General features: G+C 40.6%; 1 protein-coding gene across 5 annotated transcripts in view; it reads right to left on the bottom strand.

Moving 5' to 3' along the window:
- Positions 1 to 3670: 3670 nt before the first annotated feature.
- The window catches only part of SBNO1 (strawberry notch homolog 1), a 63688-nt gene continuing 45913 nt past the window's right edge, over positions 3671 to 21445 (bottom strand). For all 5 annotated transcript variants that reach the window (XM_075996488.1, XM_075996489.1, XM_075996490.1 and 2 more), the window contains 7 exons: positions 21220 to 21366; positions 21039 to 21133; positions 20853 to 20945; positions 15804 to 15941; positions 14679 to 14755; positions 12314 to 12507; positions 3671 to 10092 (listed from right to left, as the gene is read on the bottom strand). In XM_075996488.1, the coding sequence (XP_075852603.1) occupies positions 9950 to 10092; positions 12314 to 12507; positions 14679 to 14755; positions 15804 to 15941; positions 20853 to 20945; positions 21039 to 21133; positions 21220 to 21366 (887 nt within the window). In that variant the 3' untranslated portion in view covers positions 3671 to 9949. The remainder of the gene's footprint in view (positions 10093 to 12313; positions 12508 to 14678; positions 14756 to 15803; positions 15942 to 20852; positions 20946 to 21038; positions 21134 to 21219; positions 21367 to 21445) is intronic.

Genomic DNA, 21445 nt, shown 5'->3' with positions numbered 1-21445 from the left:
ACATAATTTTCATGTTACAAAATATTCTATTTTTTCCAACCTTTGAAAACATAAAAACCATTCTCAGCTTGCAAGGCCAAATACAGGTAGTAGACTGTGATTTGACCCATCAACTGTAGTTTGCCAATCCCTGATTTGGAAACTTTAGAAAAGTTTGTTTTTTGTTGTTCTTTTTTTTTTTGAGACAGGGTCTCACTCTGTCACCTAGCCTGAACTGATGCAGTGGTGTCATCATAGCTCACTGCAGCCTCAGACTCCTGGGCTCAAGTGATCCTCTTGCCTCCACCTCCCAAGTAGCTGGGACTACAGGCACGTGCCACCACGCCCAGCTAATTTTTCTATTTTTTGTAGAAACGGGGTCTTGTTCTTGCTCAAACTGGACTCGAACTACTGACCTCTCTGATCCCCTCACCTCGGCCTCCCAAAGTGCTAAGATTATAGGCATGAGCCACCGCACCGGCCAGTTAATGTTTCTTGAGTGTGTTCCCTATGGGCAGAAAACAAAAAATGAGACATGCAAAAATTTCAGGACATAATCAATACCTCCAGATAAGGGTACTCAGGAAATATAAACTGAGGGAACAGAAAGTTAACGAGGAATCCAGCATCGACACAGGGATGGAGAGCTTTGCATGCCTTACCTCCATCCAGGACTAAGGACGCCAGGGCCCCCTGCTGCCACAACCCGCAGGCATCGTCACAAAACACCCAGCTTCTGACGACAGGTTCTAGCTGGTGAATCTCCCAATTTTCTACAATTAACACGTTATTCTAGTTCAAACTTCCTTAATAATTAAGAGCTCAAGCATCAATCTTTGTGAAAACTAACCGTACCTGGAACCAAGGGTAAAACAACAAAAGTTAAAACATTTTTTGTGATACCCAAAAATCTACCCTCTAAAGTTTCCCAAGAAAGGCTACTGAAGAAAGGGACAAGGACGACCGCGTGGAAAGGGGACAGTCGGGGCAGGGCGGTAGGATCGGGGAGAGAAAGGATTTTCACCCTGTGTTCACTCTCACCTCCCTGTCTTCTGGTATCACGTGCTTATTCAAGCAAACCACCAACCAAAAAAGTAAAATTAAGTATTCCGGACTAATTTAGCATCCTCCTAGCCACCACAGCTGGGCATCAAACTGAGTGGTAATTCTTCATTAAACGACGGCGATTTGGAACCAACAGCATGGCCCCTGCCTGTCCTAACCAATAAGGCACTGAACGCCCAGAGTGGGCAGCTTTCGGAGGACGAAGCCAACTCGCTGAGAATTGGACTCTAAAAATAAGCATTCTGCACATTTCTTTTAGCCTCTTCTTTCTCTCCATAAAGGCCTCCACAGATGGCTTCTTTACATCATGCTCCCAAATGACTAGCTGATAAATATTCATACTTATGGAAATGGCATTGTACATAGCCCAAACCCCCAGCCAATTAACATTTGTATTTTCTCTCTCTCAGGGGTGGTGCCCTTTGTTCCAGGGACTTGTCGTCCATAAAAAGCACATAAATGTGTGCGTGCATGTGCACACGCACACACACCCCCCCCTCAGGACACCAGGTTTTGCCTGTTTATGACTAATTTGCCTAGGACAGTGGTTCTCAACCAGGGGTGATTTTGCCTCTCAGGGGACATTTGGCAATGTCTGGAGACATTTTGGGTTGTTACAGTGGGGTGTGGGGGGTGGGGTGTAATGCTGGCATCTGGTGGGTAGAGGCAGGGACGCTGCTGAGCATCCTACAAAGCCCAGGACAGCCCCCACCACAAAGAACCATCCAGCACAAACGTCAATAATGCACGGGCCCAGGGGAACACACGGTGGGGCTGACACAGGACTTGGGGACAGATAAAACACTAAGGGAAACAGGTCAAAGCAAACGGGACTGTAGCAGAAATCAAACTCAACAGGGCTGGTGGAAGCTCTATTAGTCTGCTGTCTCATGTTATTAGTCAATAATTTATTAAGGTTATGAATTTAAGAACTGAAGTTGCCTTTCAGTCTTCAAGCTGAACTTACAAATATTTCAGTCAAAATTCAGCTGAAACTTACAACACTCCCTTTCACTGGTTCCTCAGTTCATGTTCGATTATCTCCCATATCTGATACATTAAATTGCCCTAAACATTAACACCATTTACGAACTTGATTAAATTCCCGTATGCATTTCAAGCTACAAATCGAGTATGATTCACCCAAGCATTTCAAACTCCACCGAGAAACTGGGTCCCCCAGACAAGCCACACTCTAAAAGCGGTTAAAACCCACCACCTTTGCCTTTCCCCAGCGGTCCGGACAGCACGCTAGCTCTGGCCACACGCGGCCCCCACCCCTCGCTGGCTCCGGGACCTCTGTGCCTGTCTCACCTATAAAGTGACAGTGACGGTACCTAGGGAGGCTGTGAGGATGTAAATGCAATCGGTGTGGACAGCCCCCACCCCGCCACGAGGCAAAGTGACCCGCTGGCTGTTGTGCATGACAAGCTCTTCTCACTTCTTCTTTCCTGTCCATTCCCAATTCTCTGACTTCCAGGTCTAGTGGCAGGAGCTGGACTGGACTCAGCCAGCCACTATTTCTCCAGCCTTGAGCCCCAGAGCTGGGACCTGGTATGAGACAGCCACACCCCTTCTCCGGCCCACCCACGCTCCCGGCACCTGGGCATTGGCTTCACCTGACCGGGAGGGTTCCTGCCAGCTGCCCCTTGGTCCTCGGCACTCTGGTATCAGCTCAAGGGTCAGTGACCTCCTTAAGGGCCCCCGGATCCCAGGAATCGCAGCTCTCCTGAGGTTTCTTCCCAACTTCCGTGACCACCAACAATCTCACCTGCTCACTCCCCACGCTGTCAGGATGTCAGTGAGCACCAAGAGGCTCAGCGCTGGACACGCCGCAGTTGCTCATTAAACACTCAGTGAACAAATGAATGAGGGCACCAATTCCACAAAAATCTGAAACTAAAAGGATTTTCATAGCTTATGAGTAAAGTGTCTGAACACTAGGATGAAGGCCTGAATAAAGGGACATAGAAAGCACTTGACAGAGAGGGTCACAGTTGGTGCTCAGTGCTTCCGACCATCACTGTCTACATTCATTTCCACTTTTTTTTTTGTGTGTGTGACAGACTCAGTCTGTTTCCCAGGCTGGAGTGCAGTGGCGTGATAATAGTTCACAGCAACCTTAAACTCCTGGGCCCAAGCCATCCTCCTGCCTCAGCCTCCCCAGCAGCTGGGCCTTCAGACACACAACACGATGCCTGGCTAATCTATGCTTCCTCCCCGCCCCCCATAAAGAGCTCAAATTTGGGACTCACAGATTGAACAGCTGCCATGAGCCATGCTCAGCCCAGGAGCGGATCAACTAGGGAGCCCTGGGGCCCTAGGCCCCCCAGCACTGGTGGCTGCGCTTGGCTTTGTGGCCTCTTTTAGGAAGATGCTATGACGCAGTCTCCGGACCAGTGCAAGCCAGCCTAAGCCTGCAGCACTCGCTGAAGCTGTGTGGCCCTGAGTCCACTTTCTGCCCTGAAGAGTGTGCCCCATATCTTGTCCTCATCATGAGACGTCTTCTCTGATTCACTTTAAATACAAACACAGAAAGTCCGCCCCCCGAGTGGGAAGAGGCCCTCTGCTACAGCTCAACAGGAGCTTCGAACTCGGACAGAGGAAGCACAATGGAAGAAGCATATTTATTTATTTTGTTTAATTTATTTAAGAATCTTACAAAAACAAACAAAAAAACCCAAAAACAAAAAACACAACAAAAAAACTAAATACAGAATTTGTTACGCTTCATGGGTGATCGCTTTTACTTGCAAGAGTAAACCTTGCTAAATGCAGCCAATACATTTTTATTGCATGAGACCGATTTTGTAAGTTACATATCAAAATGGCTGGAACAATCAATTCTGGACACTTGGTACCGGATTCCCAGGAAGGCTGAAGGAAGCAGTGCAGTATCATTAGAACAGTGCGTACCCTTCACACGCTGACGGACGCTCCGGAACAGAGTAGCGATATAAAAAAGATTTAAAAAAAGAGAATGAAATAAAAACAAGAGTTTACATCCACCTTTGTTTCAAATTGTCTTTGGATTCCATCAGATGTTGTTGTCTCAAGATGCACCATGTCAGATCAGTAAAGGAGGAAGATCTATGCCTACATATAAAAGTATCCTTTGCTCAGAGGAGGTAGAACCTGGCAAAAGTTTTATTGCAGAGATACCGTATACCTCTTCCCACCTCTCATGGTTGATGACAGAAACAAGTGGTTATTGAAAAATAATATCAGTAGTTTGCAAATTCAGTATAAACCATGAACAGGATAATTTTTTTCTGGTAGCAGTGAGACTGCAATGTGCTATGTAGAAAAAAAGCTCTCTCTGCCCCATAAAGTGGAAGTCAGAGAGCCGGCTCAAGCTTCTTTATCCTCTTCAGTGCCACAAATACTGTCATAGCAAGAAAGGCCCTGAGTGTCCACTGGCCAGAAATGTCTGCTCGGGCATGAGTGGGCTTCAGGGCAGGAGACTAAGTAGAGGGCCTGCCGAGTGACTTTCACCCTGGAGGAGGCCTGAATTGCAAGTATCAAAAAGAGCTGACTTTCGCAGGCGTCCTCCCTTCCTCCCAACTCTGCACTAAAGGGCATTCTGTGCTGACCTGTGCCCTGGCCCTGCCACACTGCCATAGCGAGACACCACGGCCGCAAAACTACACAGTTCTACTGCTCCAGGGGTGCCAGAGGAAGAGAGCTGGGCAAGGAGGGTTTGAACAGGGGATTCGCACTGCAGGCAATCTGTGACAGACCCCAATTCATGACAGATTTAGTTGCCCAGACTTATCCAAATGCAGACAGCTTTTAAATTCTCAACCGAGTCTACCGAGTTGAATAGTAATGAATGAAACTTATACATGAATGAAAGGCCCAAGAAATGCTCACAGCAACCCTTCCCAAAAGTTACAGAGGAACATTTTCTTAATGGCAAAAATCACATATCTGCCTCCCGGGTGAGGTGATAAATATCACCATTTTTAAGAACCACCCATGGGTCTTCCCTAATCATTAAAAATGCCTCAATCCAGGTTTACGGCTGATGCAGTCAAGATCAATCCCACAGCAGCGGGGTGGAGAGCAGCAGCGTCCCCGGCCGGCCCTTTAGCAGGCACCTGCCTGCTGTACCCTCTAGCACAGTCACCCTGTGAGCCAGCGGCGGCTGGGGGAGCCACCACATCAGCTGCATTGCTCTCCTTTGGGGGACAACTGTTCCTTAATATACATTCTCTAAGGTCACCTGTCACTAATGCACCAAGCCTGTCTCCCACCTCTCTATATAGCAACAGGTTATAAGAGAGTAGGTACTGCCTGTGTTCATTACAAAGAAAGTTTCTGCTTATTATTTGTAGGTTAAAAGTATACGCCCCAACTTCCTAACTAAGCATGAAACGTGCAGGAGCAGCAGCAGACCATAAACCCATTTCAAACCTACAAGACCTCCCCGTCAGGTGGAGAGCCAGAGGCAGGGGAGGGATTTGGTGCAGACCTGGAACACTGCAAGGGCGGGAGCCAGTCATGTTGACTGCACTCAGAGCCAAGTTTGATCCCAAATGCACTGAAGAAGTTAGAGGAGCTTAAAGGAAGTCTTGGGAAGCAATTTTTTTTTTTATGTGAAAACATCAGGCTCACTATAGCTTCCAAAGAACAACATAAATGAGCATAAAGCAGTCATACAATGACAGAATCAGAAACAGCACTCAAGTGCATTCCCCCGATACAATGCATTGCACACAATAAAAATTGTAATAAAAATGCAAAACACAATCAGGCATGTTGAAAAATATTAACACAAAACAGATAGGAATTCTGTAACAAAGATGCACAACTGAATTCTAAGATACGGGAACAAATTCAATTAAGAAGTTTTCTATACTTTTCTAAATTAAAAAAAAAAAAAAAAAGATGCCCCACATGGGAAAGTCAAGAAAAGAATAAATAGAACTGAAGGGAAGAAGGAAGAGGGAAAAGGGAAAAACAAGTGGGCAGGGTCCCAATTTACAGGAAATATTTACATTCAAAAGAACTTAACATTTCTATATATACACACTTATGTACACATATAAATACAGCATAAAATTAGAAGGTGGGTTTTGGATTTAACCTCAAGTACTCAGAAAAAAACTGCTAGCTAGCTTGAGTTGCAGGTATCTAAGTATGTTTCTTTCACTTCAAAGACATTGCATTTGTATTAGACAATTGGCATCCAATGAGATATTTTTTTTGCAAACGGTTTTTGCTCTCAGCTGTAGCCATGACATGGAATGGTCACTACATCTCAGCTGCAAAGTGAGCACATGCGCAGTGTGCACGGGCACGTGGTGTTAGTTGGGGAGACCAAGGACACAAGGAAGGGTGGTCAACAAACGCTCATCAGCAACGCTCACGTAGCACCACTCTACCAAGTATCACTCAGGTCCATTTTCTAAATGAGAACACTTGGATACAGACCCTCCTCTCAATCTCTCATCAAGAAAAGGATCCAAGGAGAAGTCATGTCCCTACTTCCTAGTGAGATGAGCAATCATTTCTAATCTATTGGCCTTTTCCCTCACACTACCATGGAAAGTGCAAGGGAGAGGTGGCAAAGCTCTTTCTCAGCTGTGAATGCTGTCCTGGTACCCTGTTTTCTAACAGCATCACATGGAGACCAGCAAATGAACGCCCCAGGGGCTATAGCCAGAAAACTGTGCCTCTGAAATATAGTTCTCTGGAGCTTGGTAATCTAGAATGTTTACAACTACAGGTGAAGCAAACTACAACTAAAGGTTTATTGTTGCAACTCAATAAGGTTTCTCGAAGTGCTAACGTAACTGAATTAGAATAAATATATATATATATATACACACATACACATACTACTACATTGCTTTGGATGCAGGTTCTTGGTAATTTATATATACATGTAAAGAGAAGATATTTGAAACATGTATCTGCAATTTAGCAGCAAAAAGAGAAAATTGCTTAACATCTACTTTTTGATCAAATTGTGTTTATAGAAACAGATTAATAATACCTCTATAGAGTCATATCATTGATAGCATATCTGGATAATCCCACCAAACTGCAGATAGAGACCTTGTCCTATGGAGGTTGCTAAATTAGGGGAACACTAATTCCCCCAGAGAGCAGCTCTGGACTCAGGAAGTGATTTTCAGTACAATTGATATTGAAAACTCTGAAAACACCAACATGATTTCCAATCAAATCTTTGTGCTCAGAGCCATATTGCTAAAAAGGGAGGAAAGGCATTGCAGAGGCCGAATGGACCGACAGGGGGTTAAAACAAGGCCTCTGGCTTCTGGTGTGGCATTTAGATTCTCCAATAAACGGACCTATTTTACAGAAGCTAACTGTTACGAAGACTTGATTTTTGACAGAAAAGGACCTTCAATGCTGGGGTTTCTCATGGTGGTGGACCTAAACTTGCTGACTTTTGTAAGGGCACAGTGTAAAGGTCGGATGTCCACCTCCAGGGGGTGGGGTGCCAGCCTCTGGGCACAGGACACACTGTGATGGGTGTGGGCCTGTGGCACCCCAGCCCCCGTCCAACCACACCAGTTGTTTTTTTGTTGTCTGCTTTGAGAGGGCTTTCAGAGTTATTTTTTAAAAATAAGTAACAACAAAAAGCTGTTCTACAAAAAAAATAACATACATATGCCCCTCTGTATCAAGATGGCTATTCTAGAGCAAACATTGCACCATGGACTATGGGGGCCAGGAGGTGGTCACTTAACCGCATGCTAAAGAATCTTTACACTCATGCTGCTTTGAAAACACCATAAAAAACCACAACCTGCTAAAAAAGATACCCTCCCACACAGAAAGGGGAGCTGGGGTAACAGCCCCTGAGAGAACGCCTTCTGTAGTCCTGCCATTCCATCTCCCTGTGGGGAGGGTTTGTACGCTTCCCTTCCCCAGGGCTAGCGATTTCACCTAAGTGTGCTGATGGAAGCTCACTGGACCACCAGTTTAAAACCAGAAGCACTAACTGGGAAGTTTTGCTAAAGGTGGGGATAGTTCTGCTCCTGGCTGCCAGCTAGGTCTAGTGGTCCTAACAAGGGACATTGGTTGATACACATTGGATCACTGCCTGAGATATATATGGACTGGATTGAGGATAAAAGTTGCATCCACTGGGCAAATGTGCCAAAGAACAGAAATTATTCTCAATTTGTTCTTCTAGGCACCAAGAATGAGTAAACCCAAAGAAAGCCTATGGTAAACTTGACACAATCAAACTCAGGCTAAAGAAACACAAGAGGATGAAAGCCCTAAGCTTTCCTTCAGGTTTCTGTCAGTTAACATACAACTCATCCAACTCTGCGATAAGTTTAAAAAGTTACAAAGGGAACAATTCACCTTGAAAAACATTCAAAGGTACTATCATTTTACCCCTTCCTCAATACCATCTCAAATTTTAGGGGTAGGTTTTAAGCCAAACTACAAGGCTACCTGGAATGCTGAGACAATACAAAAGTTCTGCAGAGTCCCATTACAGAATATTTCTGAAGGTCACCAGTGGGGGCCTAAACAAGAGTCCACTTCTTGTTAATATAATAACTTTTTATTTGACATCTACAAGATATTGGTATCTTGCAGCTTTTGACCAGGTTTATACAATCTCAATTTTTCAATAGTGCAACCTGTGCAAGCAAAAAAAAAAGAAAAGAAAAGAAAAGAAAGAAAGGAAAAAAGGAAACAAAAGACCAACTGTCCCCTCACTTGTTTTTATAAACATCTATTATAGGCGAAACAAAACTTACCCATAGTATAGATAAGTGTCTATTCACATTTGTACATTACCATTTTGAACAGCTTGAGATAAACTCTACAATGTCTTACAACACATTAAACAATATTCAAGTTACTAGGTAACAACAATAACAACATTAACAAAAAACACACAGCAGAAGCCTCAAGTGTTTCCTCATTGTCTAGTTTACAGCTCAAGTACGGTTTCCTTTTTATGAATGACAAAGTAAATTAAGAAAATGAAGTAAAAAAAGATTGTTTGAGATGAAAGCCAATTTGTATTTCTTTCTAAAACTATCTTTAAGTTGAAAATGTAACTTTAAGAGGCTTACAGCCATTTTTGCAGCACACATTAGGAATATTATTAATACATTAAAATTAACTTTTAAGATATTTTAATCACAAAAAATGTATGTACTCATTACCTTGATGAGCAACCTGGGGCAGGGAAGAGAATCGGGGAGGAGTTCGCAGGGCTGGAAGCAATACCCAGGTATAAACACTATAAAAATGCAATAACCAATGCTGTACATCTACAAATGTTTCCCTCCATTACTTGACTTCTGTGTTAATCAGTTTACGCATGCTTTCAAAGACATGCACTGTCAGAACAAAAACTAGAAAAGAACCTGAATGCATGGTATGCAACCTTTCATTTCATGCTCCAATAAACCTATTGTTTGAGTTGGAAAAAGAAACCAATATATATTTTCTATATTTATAGACTCAAAACACATGCATCCAGGGAGAACTCCCACAGCAATGACATGGATGTACTGTGTTAACCCTGAGCACTGTATAACATAAAAGTAAAGCCAGTTTGGGAAGTTCCAAGCATTTTAAACCAACTGTGGTTTGTAGCCTTTAACAAACTCTCAGACAGACACACACACGCACATACACATCCCCCTCTGCTCACCCAAAGTAAAAGCATATGGGAAGTACCAAGGGAAAAGCAAAAGGAAGGACATATGCACTACTGTCGGCACTGCTGATTTTCAGTTTCACTATCTATTCCAGGTTTGTCCTTACTCCCAAAAAAATTAACTAGAGAGAGCATAACTGAAAAAAATATATAATTCTTTGGAAACTGTCCCTGATTTTTATGCAAATGATATGCTTCAATAGCATTTCGGATACACCCATGCTGAAACCTGCCTATTCTCTACGCATTGCTCAAGTTGGTGATGCTCTGTGGATGATGCTGTTGCCATAGCTGTTTCTGCTGGACCGCAAGCTGTTGAGACTGGTCCGAAGTTGATAGGAGATTTACAAGAGGAGACACACAATTTGCCGGAATGATCAAACCTGCGATTAATAACAAGAATTTATAAAATTACATCCAGTAAAAACTATACTGTATTTTACAGCTTCATAGCAGATTCCAAATAAGGCACAGGATTAACTGTAATGAACCCAAACTTCACACAAAAATTGCATGAGTACGTAATAAATGAAATGGCCCCGAGACATAATATGGTCCTTCAACAGCATTCCCCACAAGTACCCACGCATATGCACATGTCTACTGTAACGCCATCTTCTTACTGCAGGGACAGAAGGCCAAGTACAGCATTTTTCTATCTACTATCTTTGCAATTCCACAAACATATGCAAATACCACCTTCTTTGTCATATACTAACGCACCAAAAGGACAAAAGCTACAAATCCAAATGCTTATTGAAGCAGGTGACTCTGAAGTGGACACAGAGTAGATATCAGCAAACTGGAAAACATATGCCCTATGAAAGGAACTCCTGCTATGACAGAATGTGAGCTTAATGCTCCAGATAAGCTGTTTCTATTGTTTAAAGAAATCTAGAGGCCAGGCGTGGTGGCTCATGCCTGTAATCCTAGCACTATGGGAGGCCAAGGCAGGAGGATCGCTCAAGGTCAGGAGTTCGAAACCAGCCTGAGCAAGAGTAAGACCCCGTCTCTACTACAAATAGAAAGAAATTAATTGGCCAACTAATATATATAGAAAAAATTAGCCGGGCATGGTGGCGCATGTCTGTAGTCCCAGATACTCGGGAGGCAGAGGCAGAAGGATTGCTTTAGCCCAGGAGTTTGAGGTTGCTGTAAGCTAGACTTCCGCCACAGCACTCACTCTAGCCTGGGCAACGCAACAAAGCAAGACTCTGTATCAAAAAAAAAAAAAAAAAAAAAAAAAGAAATCTAGAGGCCAGGTGTGGTGGTGCCTGTAATCCTAGCACTCTGGGAGGCTGAGGTGGGCAGATTGTTTGAGCTCAGGAGTCTGACACCAGTCTGAGCAAGAGCGAGACCCCGTCTCTACTAAAAATAGAAAGAAATTAATTGGCCGACTAAAAATATATAGCAAAAATTAGCCGGGCATGGTGGCGCGTGCCTGCCCAATTACTCGGGAGGCTGAGACAGGAGGATCGCCTGAGCCCGGGAGTTTGAAGTTGGCTGTGAGCTAGGCTGATGCCACGGCACTCTTGCCTGGGCAAGAGAGTGAGACTCTGTCTCAAAAAAAAAAAAAAAAAAAAAAAAAAAGAAAAAGAAATCTAGACTTTTATATGAAACTTATTGATTCTTAAATGTTGACAACTAAAATAAAAACTTGCAACAACCAATAATACTTGAGGGTCAGCCAGGCATGGTGACTCACGCCTGTAATCCTAGCACACTGGGAGGCTGAGGCGGGCGGATTGCTCGAGGTCAGGAGTTCGAAACCAGCCTGAGTGAGACCCCATCTCTACTATAAATAGAAAAAAATTAATTGGCCAACTAAAATATATAGAAAAAATTAGCTGGGCTACATGCCTGTAGTCCCAGCTACTTGGGAGGCTGAGGCAGGAGGATTGCTTGAGCCCAGGAGTCTGAGGTTGCTGTGAGCTAGGCTGATACCGTGGCACTCACTCTAGCCTGGGCAACAAAGTGAGACTCTGTCTCAAAAAAAAAAAAAAAAAAAAAAAATACTTGAGGGTCAAAAAAATAAGTTCCTGGGCTGACTTTGTCCCATAGACTGCCAATCTGCTATTCAAGATACAGAGGAGGGCTGCCGTAAATAAAACAAAGACAAGCGAACAGGCAGAGTGCAACAGCTGGCCTGGTTCCTGGGACGCCTGCAGTTGAGCACCCGGTGGGAACAGCTAGCCTAGTTCGCCCTTGCTCCCTGCAGGACACTGAGCCACCCTCTGTACACAGTGGCTTTTAAGTTCCATAGTCTCGAACTGACTCAATGAAGACCCCAGGGCCAGAGGCTGAGCTAGCTTCACACCAGGGAGCCTGCACAGACGGCAGCAGCTGGGAATCGGAGCGGGAGCAGCCGAGAGCACATCAGAGAGAGGAGCACATTCTGACTTCAGCCAGGACCAACATCTCTGTTCAAAGGCTTAACTTCTCTTCTACCTTCTAAGAACACATAGCCCAAGCTCCATACCTACTACTGGAACAGATGTTAAATGGATCTGGAATAGAGCTTAGATGTTAGAAATAAAATGAGAAAAAAGCAGGATTTCATTTTTCCCCCCAAAAAACTCAAACCAAACTAAAAATTAGACTCACCTACAATCCGCTGTCCATCTTCTGTTCTTAGCCGAACTATCTGCATTTTCACATTTGTGCCACTGACAGATGCTAGAACACCCTCAACTTTTGTCCAGACACTCAGCACTGAACCACACAATACATAATATGTGCGGCAACGAAGACCGATTTCACAAACTAATCCCAAGCTTGCTTTTTTGCAATTGCCACGCCTAAGAAAGACAGGGGGGGGGGGGAATATATATATTTATCACATACATATATGTGTGACACACACACACATTCATATAAGGTTTGCAAGATCTATCCAAATTTTAAGTGGAAAAATTTCTAGCATTATTTGCCTTTATTATAATCCTTTTAATATATTGTATTATCCTTTCCAATTTAAGGTATCACTACTCATTTTTTAAATTATAGGTTTTTTTCAGGGGCCTGCCTCCCTGTAAAGGGCTGATTTATTGCTTTTCATATCAATTGAAACATTTTAGCCATTATAATATCTGTTATCTTATAGTAATGCTAACTTATAAAATGATCCTGCCATGAAAAAAATATCAACACCTGTGAAAAGGGGATAAAAAAGATTCTCTGTCGGTTATTTCTATATCATCAAACTACCAATACATTGCTCTATATAAGATTAGTGGGAATAGTCATTAAAAAATAAATTAAAAAAAAATTTAAAAGCTGTGAGGGGGGCAGGGTGAGTAGGAGGAAAGTCAAATCTCTCTCCCTACTGGGCTAGACTCTGTTGCACTGGTACCAGTAGAGAGAGAGAGACAGAGACAGTGATTTATACTGTATATAAATTTTAAAACTGAGAAAAAGGAAGACATACCAATATTTTATGGTTAAAATTATTTTCACAATTCATAAATAAAAATGTCCTTCTTTCTTATCAGTATGATTTTTTTTTTTTCAGACAGGGTCTTGCTTTTTTGCCCAGGCTAGAGTGAGTGCCATGGCATCAGCCTAGCTCACAGGAACCTCAAACTCCTGGGCTCAAGCAATCCTTCTGCCTCAGCCTCCCGAGTAGCTGGGACTACAGGCATGCACCACCATACCCGGCTAATTTTTTCTATATATATTAGTTGGCCAATCAACTTCTTTCTATTTATAGTAGAGATGAGGTCTTGCTCTTGCTTAGGCTGGTTTCCAAATCCTGACCTCGTGCAATCTGCCCACCTTGGCCTCCCAGAGTGCTAGGATTACTGGCGTGAGCCACCGCACCCAACCTTAAGATGAATTTAATACACGATGTTAAATGTACACATACAAGCCAAGCATAGTGGCTCACGCCTATAATCCCAGCACTTTGGGAGACCAATGTGGGAGGATTGTTTAGGCCAGGAGTTCAAGACCAGCCTGCGCAACAGAGACCCCATCTCTACAAAAAATTAAACAAACAAAAAAATTACACAGGTGTGCTGGTATGTGCCTGTAGTCCCAGCTACTAGGGAGGCTGAGGCATAAGGACTGCTTGAGCTCAGAGTTGGAGGTTGCAATGAGCTGTGATTGCATCACTGCACTTCAGCCTAGGTGACGGAGCAGGACTCTGTATCTTTAAAAAAAAAAAAATGCATAATAGTATTTTTCTTGCTATAACTCACCACAAATGTTGTAGAGGACTTTTACAGGTTAACTTTTATAACATTTTATCTTAATGGCTTTTTCCTAAATTAATTTCCAACAGGATTAATTTACTCTCAAAATGAAAAATAAAAAGCAGTGCTCACATTAAACTTACCTACCTGCATAATGAACCCCCCAAAGAAACCTCAAACTAAAATTCATCTACATCCTATATTCTTCAAAATGTAGACCAGACACATAAGAATATTAACTATTTAATGGATGCGAAAACACCAAAGAGAGAATTAAGACCTACAGAGTATTAAAATACTCTACAAAAGGTCCTGAGGTAAACACTGTAAGGGGCAAGCCAAGGGCACAGTAGGACTGGCTTCAGGACTCAACACATCATCAAGTTTTCTCATGCTGTGCAGCTACTTTCCCCCTGATTTCTTATAAGTTCCCTAGATCTGAGACACTAGTGAAGTTTTTCTTAAAAAAGACAGGAAGAAACAAAAAGGAGACAGTGAGAGAGGAGGAAGAAAAAGTTCTGACAAGGGTGACAGTTAAGTCCATCCTGCCAAAACACAGCTGATTAGAAATAACAGAGCACCAATGAGTAGCAGAGGGGACACCCAAACTAAATAGCGGCTGGGCCACAAATGTCTATAACTCCTGATGAAATGAACCATGGTTAACAACAGTTAATCTGTTCATTTACTCATAAGTACATACTGGTAAAGAGTGTGGTTTATTTAAATCTTGATTGTACTTGGGAAAATACGGTAAGAAACATGAAAATACTAACCAATAAGCATGAGTACAAGTATCCGCAGATGAATTATACTGATCTAACCAGTGTACCAAGGCATCATCTGAGACAACCTGTAAAAATAAGACAAAAATGTCACTGAAATAGTATTGTTTTAAATAATACTGGTTGCCTAATCTGATGTATTAATTCCAACGTCAGCTAAGTTAAAATCATCTCTATACAGAAAACCTAGCCCTTGCTACTAGCTGAATTTGAATACCATTGACAAAGTTCTGCAGTAATGGTTCCTCCTATGAGTTTTTACAATAGGATTTCCATAAGTACTCAATTATAATTGTTTTCAAATGAGAATAGAATGGAATAGTAATATAAAGTAGTACTATTAATAAAAATTAATGGTAATGCTAGGAAAAATATAGTTATTTACTGTTTTCTAGAAATCAATGCAAAATATAAACATAAGAGGCATGCTCACAAAACCAGAGGTACCAGTAGGAATTATAGTCTCACACACATTTCCTTTAATAAAAAATTCTAATTTTTGTGGTTAGTATTGAAAGCTTCCTTTACTGACAACATAAGCTATTTAAAATAATCATCCTAGGCCAGGCGTGGTGGCTCACGCCTGTAATCCTAGCACTCTGGGAGGCCGAGGAGGGGGGGAGGGGATTGCTCAAGGTCAGGAATTCAAAACCAGCCTGAGCGAGACCCCGTCTCTACCATAAAAATAGAAAGAAATTAACTGGCCAACTAATATATATATATATATAAAAATCAGCCGGGCATGGTGGCTCATGCCTGTAGTCCCAGCTACTCGGGAGGCTGAGGCAGGAGGATCGCTTGAGCCCAGGAGTTTAGGGTTGCTGTGAACTAGGCTGACGCCACCGCACTCACTCTAGCCTAGGCAAGAAAGTGACACTCTGTCTAAAAAAAAAATAAATAAATAAAATAATCATCTTACAAGTTCCTTAATGGTTGATAACATTAAAGACTGGGATATTAGTGTAACAAAACTTGATATTTCCTTTTAAACAGCAACTAAATAAGAAAAACTGACAAAATAATTTTATATATAGATACAGCTATCCTAAACATAGTTTCAACGTATCATAAAAACTAGTATTCATATATAACAATGTATAACAAATAAGAAAATACCTTCTTGTATTTCTTTCTTAGATCAGCGTAAATCTCTAATTTGAGCTGTTTCCCAGTATTTGGTCGATAAACTAAAAAGAGTTTCTTTTTAGGGTTCACTTCTTTAACTAAGATGGCGGTCTTCTTGTTGTTCCTTATCTATTAAAAATAATGAGAAAATAAAAAGATTTGATATTGCATACGCTAAGACAAATTTTTGTGCCATCAAATCAGCATTTGAGACTATATACCAAATAAGTACGTGAATAACTGCAATAAAGGACCATAACTGCTTGTTTAAAAGACTTGAACAAGGCCACACTCAAAAAGTAGTTATTGGACCATAATTAACATGAAATATGTGGGTTAAGGGTCAAGGTTTTCTTTAGAAAACTGGAATAAGCTTTAATGCACACATGTCCAATACAGAGGATTTTGCTTATTCTATCCCCTGTACCTGGGGATACCCAAGTAGCCTCAGAAAAAGAAAAAGTGGAATAAAATGTTAACATATTATCTCTGAAGGCCATTAAAAAAAATGTTAACAGATGAGTGGACAAAGAAAATGTATATACATATATACACTTCAGAAGACTACTCAGCCAAAACCTGCAGCAACTTGGATGGAATCGGAGGCCATTACCCTAAGTAAAGTAACTCAGCAACACAAATCCAAATACTGCATGTTCTCACTTACAAGTGAGAGCTAAGTTATGGGTGCACAGGAACATACAGAGTAGCATAATGGACACCGGGGACTCAGAAAGGGGTGGGTTGGGAGAAGGGTAAGGGATGAAAAATTACCTATTGGGTACAATGTACATTTGGGTGATGGGTACACTAAACGCCCAGACTTTGCCACTATATAATTCATCCAAAAATCATTTGTACCCTCAAATATGTTGAAATTTTAAAAAATGTTTAACAGAATCTAGATAGTGGACACATGCGATCTTCACAGGAAAATTCTTTCATCTCCACTGCATGTTGTAAACTCTTCATAATAAAATGCTGCAAAACATGTTGCTCTCCTTCAAGCACTACCAAGATGCCTTGGATGTCCCCGACCTCTGCGCACACATGTGCCACCAGAGCTGCCTCCCCTCCATCACAGGGTTTTGTAAAGGTGGGAGATCACATATCAGATTCTGTGAACACAAAGCCACCAGAGCAGAAAGCCAAAATGTTGAACTAATTATACATAAAAATGTATGGAAAAAAATCAAAGAAAAGCAAGCATTAGAGAAATGCTGGAACCCAGGTATGTATTTTTAACTTTTTAAAGTTGGACTCATGAGAGAAACTCTAAAGGAAAGAGTTATAAAAAGCTCTATTTAACTCAAGAAAAAAACAAAATTAGAAAATATATTTCTTCTTTAATGAGGGATGAAAAGCTTCTAAGCAATAATCTCTGCAGCAAAACTGAAGGAAAAAGAAAAGTTTCAGAGTAAAGACATTTTCCCAGCTCCTCTACACAATAAATCATTGTTTGCTGAGGTATTAACATTTTATATTAATTCTTATAATGATAAAAGAAAAAGATAGTATTTCACTTTCCTCTTTAAGGATATTAAAGATCCTTTGTCTTTTGTTCAAATGATTTGAAACTTTATTTATAATTACTGCAAAGGCATAAAACAAAACTAGAGCCAAACAAAGTTAGAGCCAAAATTGTATACAAAGTTTTTTTTATCAATTGGAGGGAAACTCCCGAACTTAATCTTGGAGGACAGCCTTTAAGGCATGTAATAGTGTGATCTGTCTTGATAGCATCAAGTTAATTATAAAATATCATCATAATACAGCAGAAATAAGAGTGATTCTGACAATGTTTTCCTAATGGTAACACATGTTGTTACACACATAGAAAAGCATGTTTGCTGTTGAGGAACGAGGAAAAGAGGGAGAGAGGGGAAGAGAAGGGAAGAGAAGAGACAAGTCAAGTCTGCTGAATGCTATGAAGGTTCACAGGCAAACAGCCACACAGTCCTGGAATGACACCTCTAGGGCCACTGCTCCTTACATCTAGCCACCCATTGCCATGCAGGACATGAAGGACTAGTATCGCCATACCCTTCCATGCAAGGGAAGCTGGGCGTTGGTGGTATAGTGGTGAGCATAGCTGCCTTCCAAGGGAAACTGGGACCAGGATTTTCATCACAATTTACCAATGGTGAAATTCTGGCAATATTTTAAACTAAAAACAGTAACAAACATCCTACATGAACCAACCAAAATTGCATCTATGGGGGAACTCTGAATAAAATAGGTGAATCGTACCAATGTCAATATCCTGGTTGTGATACCATACTATAGGTCTACAAGATGTTATCAATGTGGGAATTGGGCAAAGTAGACAAAGAATTTCTCTGTACTGTTTATTATAACTACATTCAAATGAATCTATGGTTCAATAAATATTTCCAAAACAAAAACATCTCACAACCCAAATAGATTGTTTAAGGGCTTTGCTCTAGATCAGGGACCAGCAGGCTAGGGCTATGGACCAAATCTAGCCTAAGGCTCGGCTCTTTAGTACATTTAAGGAGGGAGGACAGGAAGACAGGGAGAATAAGAGAAAGGAAAAGAGAAAAACAAACACATGCAGGACACAGAATATAGACCGTATGTACCCTACAAAACCTAAAATATTTACTATCTGGCTCTCTACAGAAAAAGTTTAGGGACTCCTATTCCAGATAGTTCATTTATGGTTTCACCCTGCCTGTGGCTAATTGTATATGGTCTCCTTTATGCAGTGACGTCTTATGAACAAGAATCAGGTCTTCATTTATAGTCAGTCACACCATAAATAAAGGCAAACATAAAGCAAATTGTGGCGTATACAACCAAAAGAATACCATTCAGGCTTTAAAAAAAGAAACAATGTCGTCATACATGCTACAACATGGATTAACCTGGAGAACACTATGCTAAGCGAAATAAACCTGACATAAAAAAGTACAAATATGATTCCACTTACATGAGGTACCTAAATAGACAAATTCATAGAAACAGAAAGTAGACCAGAGGTCAGCTGAGGCTGGGCAGAGGGATACCGAGAAGTTATGGATAAAGCTTGCAGTTTCTGTTACGGACGATGAAGATGTTTTGAAAACAGGTAGTGATGATGGATACACAACACTGTGAATATAATTAATGCCACTCAACTGTATACTTAAAAAATGGTTAAAATGGGCTGGGTCCATGTGGTGGCTCACACCTGTGATGCTAGAGCTTTGGGAGGCTAGGTTGAAAGGATCACTTGAGCCCAGGAATTTGAGGCTGCAGTGAGCTAAGATCTCACCACTGTACTACAATCTGGGTGACAGAGCAAGACCCTGTCTCAAAAAAAGGTAAAACAACAAATTACATGTTATATGCATTCTACCACAATTTTTAAAAACTAAGAATGTAATATACAACAATAACCAATTAATTGTATATATGTAAATGGAGAAAATATATATGAATATTTCAATAAATCTGTTGGGAAAACAAGAAAAAATAAAGAGCTAAGAATTGAAGGAACTCTGGGAGGCTTAGGTGGGAGGATCACTTGAGCTCAGGAGTTCCAGACCAGGCTGAGCAAGAGTGAGACCTCATTTCTACAAAAAAAATAGAAAAATTAGCTAGGTGTGTGTGGGACTACACACCTGTAGTCCCAGCCACTTAAGAGGCTGAGGCAGGAGGATTGCTTGACCCCAGGAGTTTGAGGCTGCAGTGATGCAGTGAGCCATGATAACACCCACTGCACTCTAGCCAGGGCAACAGAGTGAGACTGTCTCAAAAAAGAAAAAAAAAAAAAAAAAAAAAGGAATTCAAGAGAAAATAAATATCAAAGATATGCAAAGAACACCTAATACATGGATAACAGGAATCCTGGTAAGGGAGAAACCCAAAGAAATAAAATACTAAAAATGTTTGCAAATAAAAATGTTATGAATCTGAAACCATATGGGAATTAAATACATATATACATACAGACATGTATATATAATTCAGAAAATGTTCTGAAATAAAACAATTTCAAACTACTTCTTAAAAGTGAAAGAAAATTAGAGTACCATCAAACTTTGACAGCAACCCTTTACCCTAGAAGAATAAATATTAGCATATTTAAGATACTCAAGGAAAGAAAATATAAATCAAAGATTTCATACACAGTAAAACTATCTTTCAAGTACAAAGGGCACAAACTTATCATCATGCAAGAACTCAGTAATGATCCTATAAGCCCTTCTTAATTTATCTACTACAGAATAAGCATCAGACAGACAAAATGACTAGAGATTGATTAACCTATGGACTAGTAAGTGAACAGTGAGCATTAAATATGACCCCAGAACTAAGACTAAATAAAGATTAAAATGAAAAGTATACTGTATAATTACTATATACTTTGACAATGCAGAAACAATATTTTGTAAAATCAGATAAACATGCAAAAACAGGTTTTTTCCTAATTAAAAAATCCATCTTCTGGAATTCTGTATCAATAATATTTTATCATCCTGGGTGTCTTTGAGAATAAAGACTCTTGGTATAGAAGAAAGAAGACACAAAAACTTTACAGAAAATTGGGGATATAAAAATTCTGTAGTCTTGGATTTCAACAGGATAAGTCAATATGAACTCAAGATATTGTGCTATATATGAAAGTTTATATATGCATATGTATGTGCACAAAGGTACACACACACACTTCCCCTCCTTAGTTCTGTCAGGCAAATCATAACCCAAAGAATGTAGTTATGCTACTATCTGAAAAATGAGTTTTTAAGACATAAAAAGCATTATCAGGAATAAAGAAAATACGGTATTATAGGGAAAAGATTCAATTACCTAAGAAAACATAACTTCTAAATTTGTATCTAGTAACATCCCTCAAAATATATAAGTAAAAAAGTATATAAACGGACAAAAATCACAATTACAATAAATTGCCAAAACAGAGAAACCTAATAAACACAATTGGAAAACTGGCACAAAGTGAAGAGACAGTTACAATGTCGTCAGTGAGAAAGTATTATGTATCTGAATAGTTAACATTTAAAGCAAAAGTCGTACTTGCAATGACAAGTAAAAGCCATCGTCTGGTCCTGTCAGCTCAGCCCAAATCTTGGTAGCTTCCTCCCATGACATTCCCCTCTCTACGCTAATCTGTAAAAAAATAAAATAAAACTTAAACTCACTCCTGTAAATACCTCTCACAGGAGAACTACATGTCAACATGTGCACGTTTTCCACACTTACCGTGTATAATTCTACATGGCCAGAGGTTGAATATCCTGGAGTCAGAAATTTCTTAACATCACTTTTCCTCACCTTTTCATCTCCGGAACCAAGATCTTGAATAAGAAAACCAACATGTAAGTGTAGAAGGAACATTTTTATCAGGAATACATATGACATTTTAAAATATTTCGCTACTTACCTAAGATTCCCATATCATATCTTCCATTCTTTTTTGCATTTTGAACAACTGCAGTAAGTGTGTCCGCAAAATACTGAAATAATGCATTCTGCTGATGTACCTCCATGCCTAAAATTCTGTTTAAGAACTTGCCTATGTTGTTATAATCTGCAATGACAAGATTATATGAACAATTTCATGCATTCAAATGATAATTAATTTTTTATTCATGTAGGCCTAGTTGAAA

This window comes from Microcebus murinus, chromosome 22 (genome assembly GCF_040939455.1).
Source record: "Microcebus murinus isolate Inina chromosome 22, M.murinus_Inina_mat1.0, whole genome shotgun sequence".
NCBI lineage: Eukaryota > Metazoa > Chordata > Mammalia > Primates > Cheirogaleidae > Microcebus > Microcebus murinus.
Note: the sequence above shows the minus strand (reverse complement) of the source record. Positions and strands in the feature narration are given on the sequence as shown.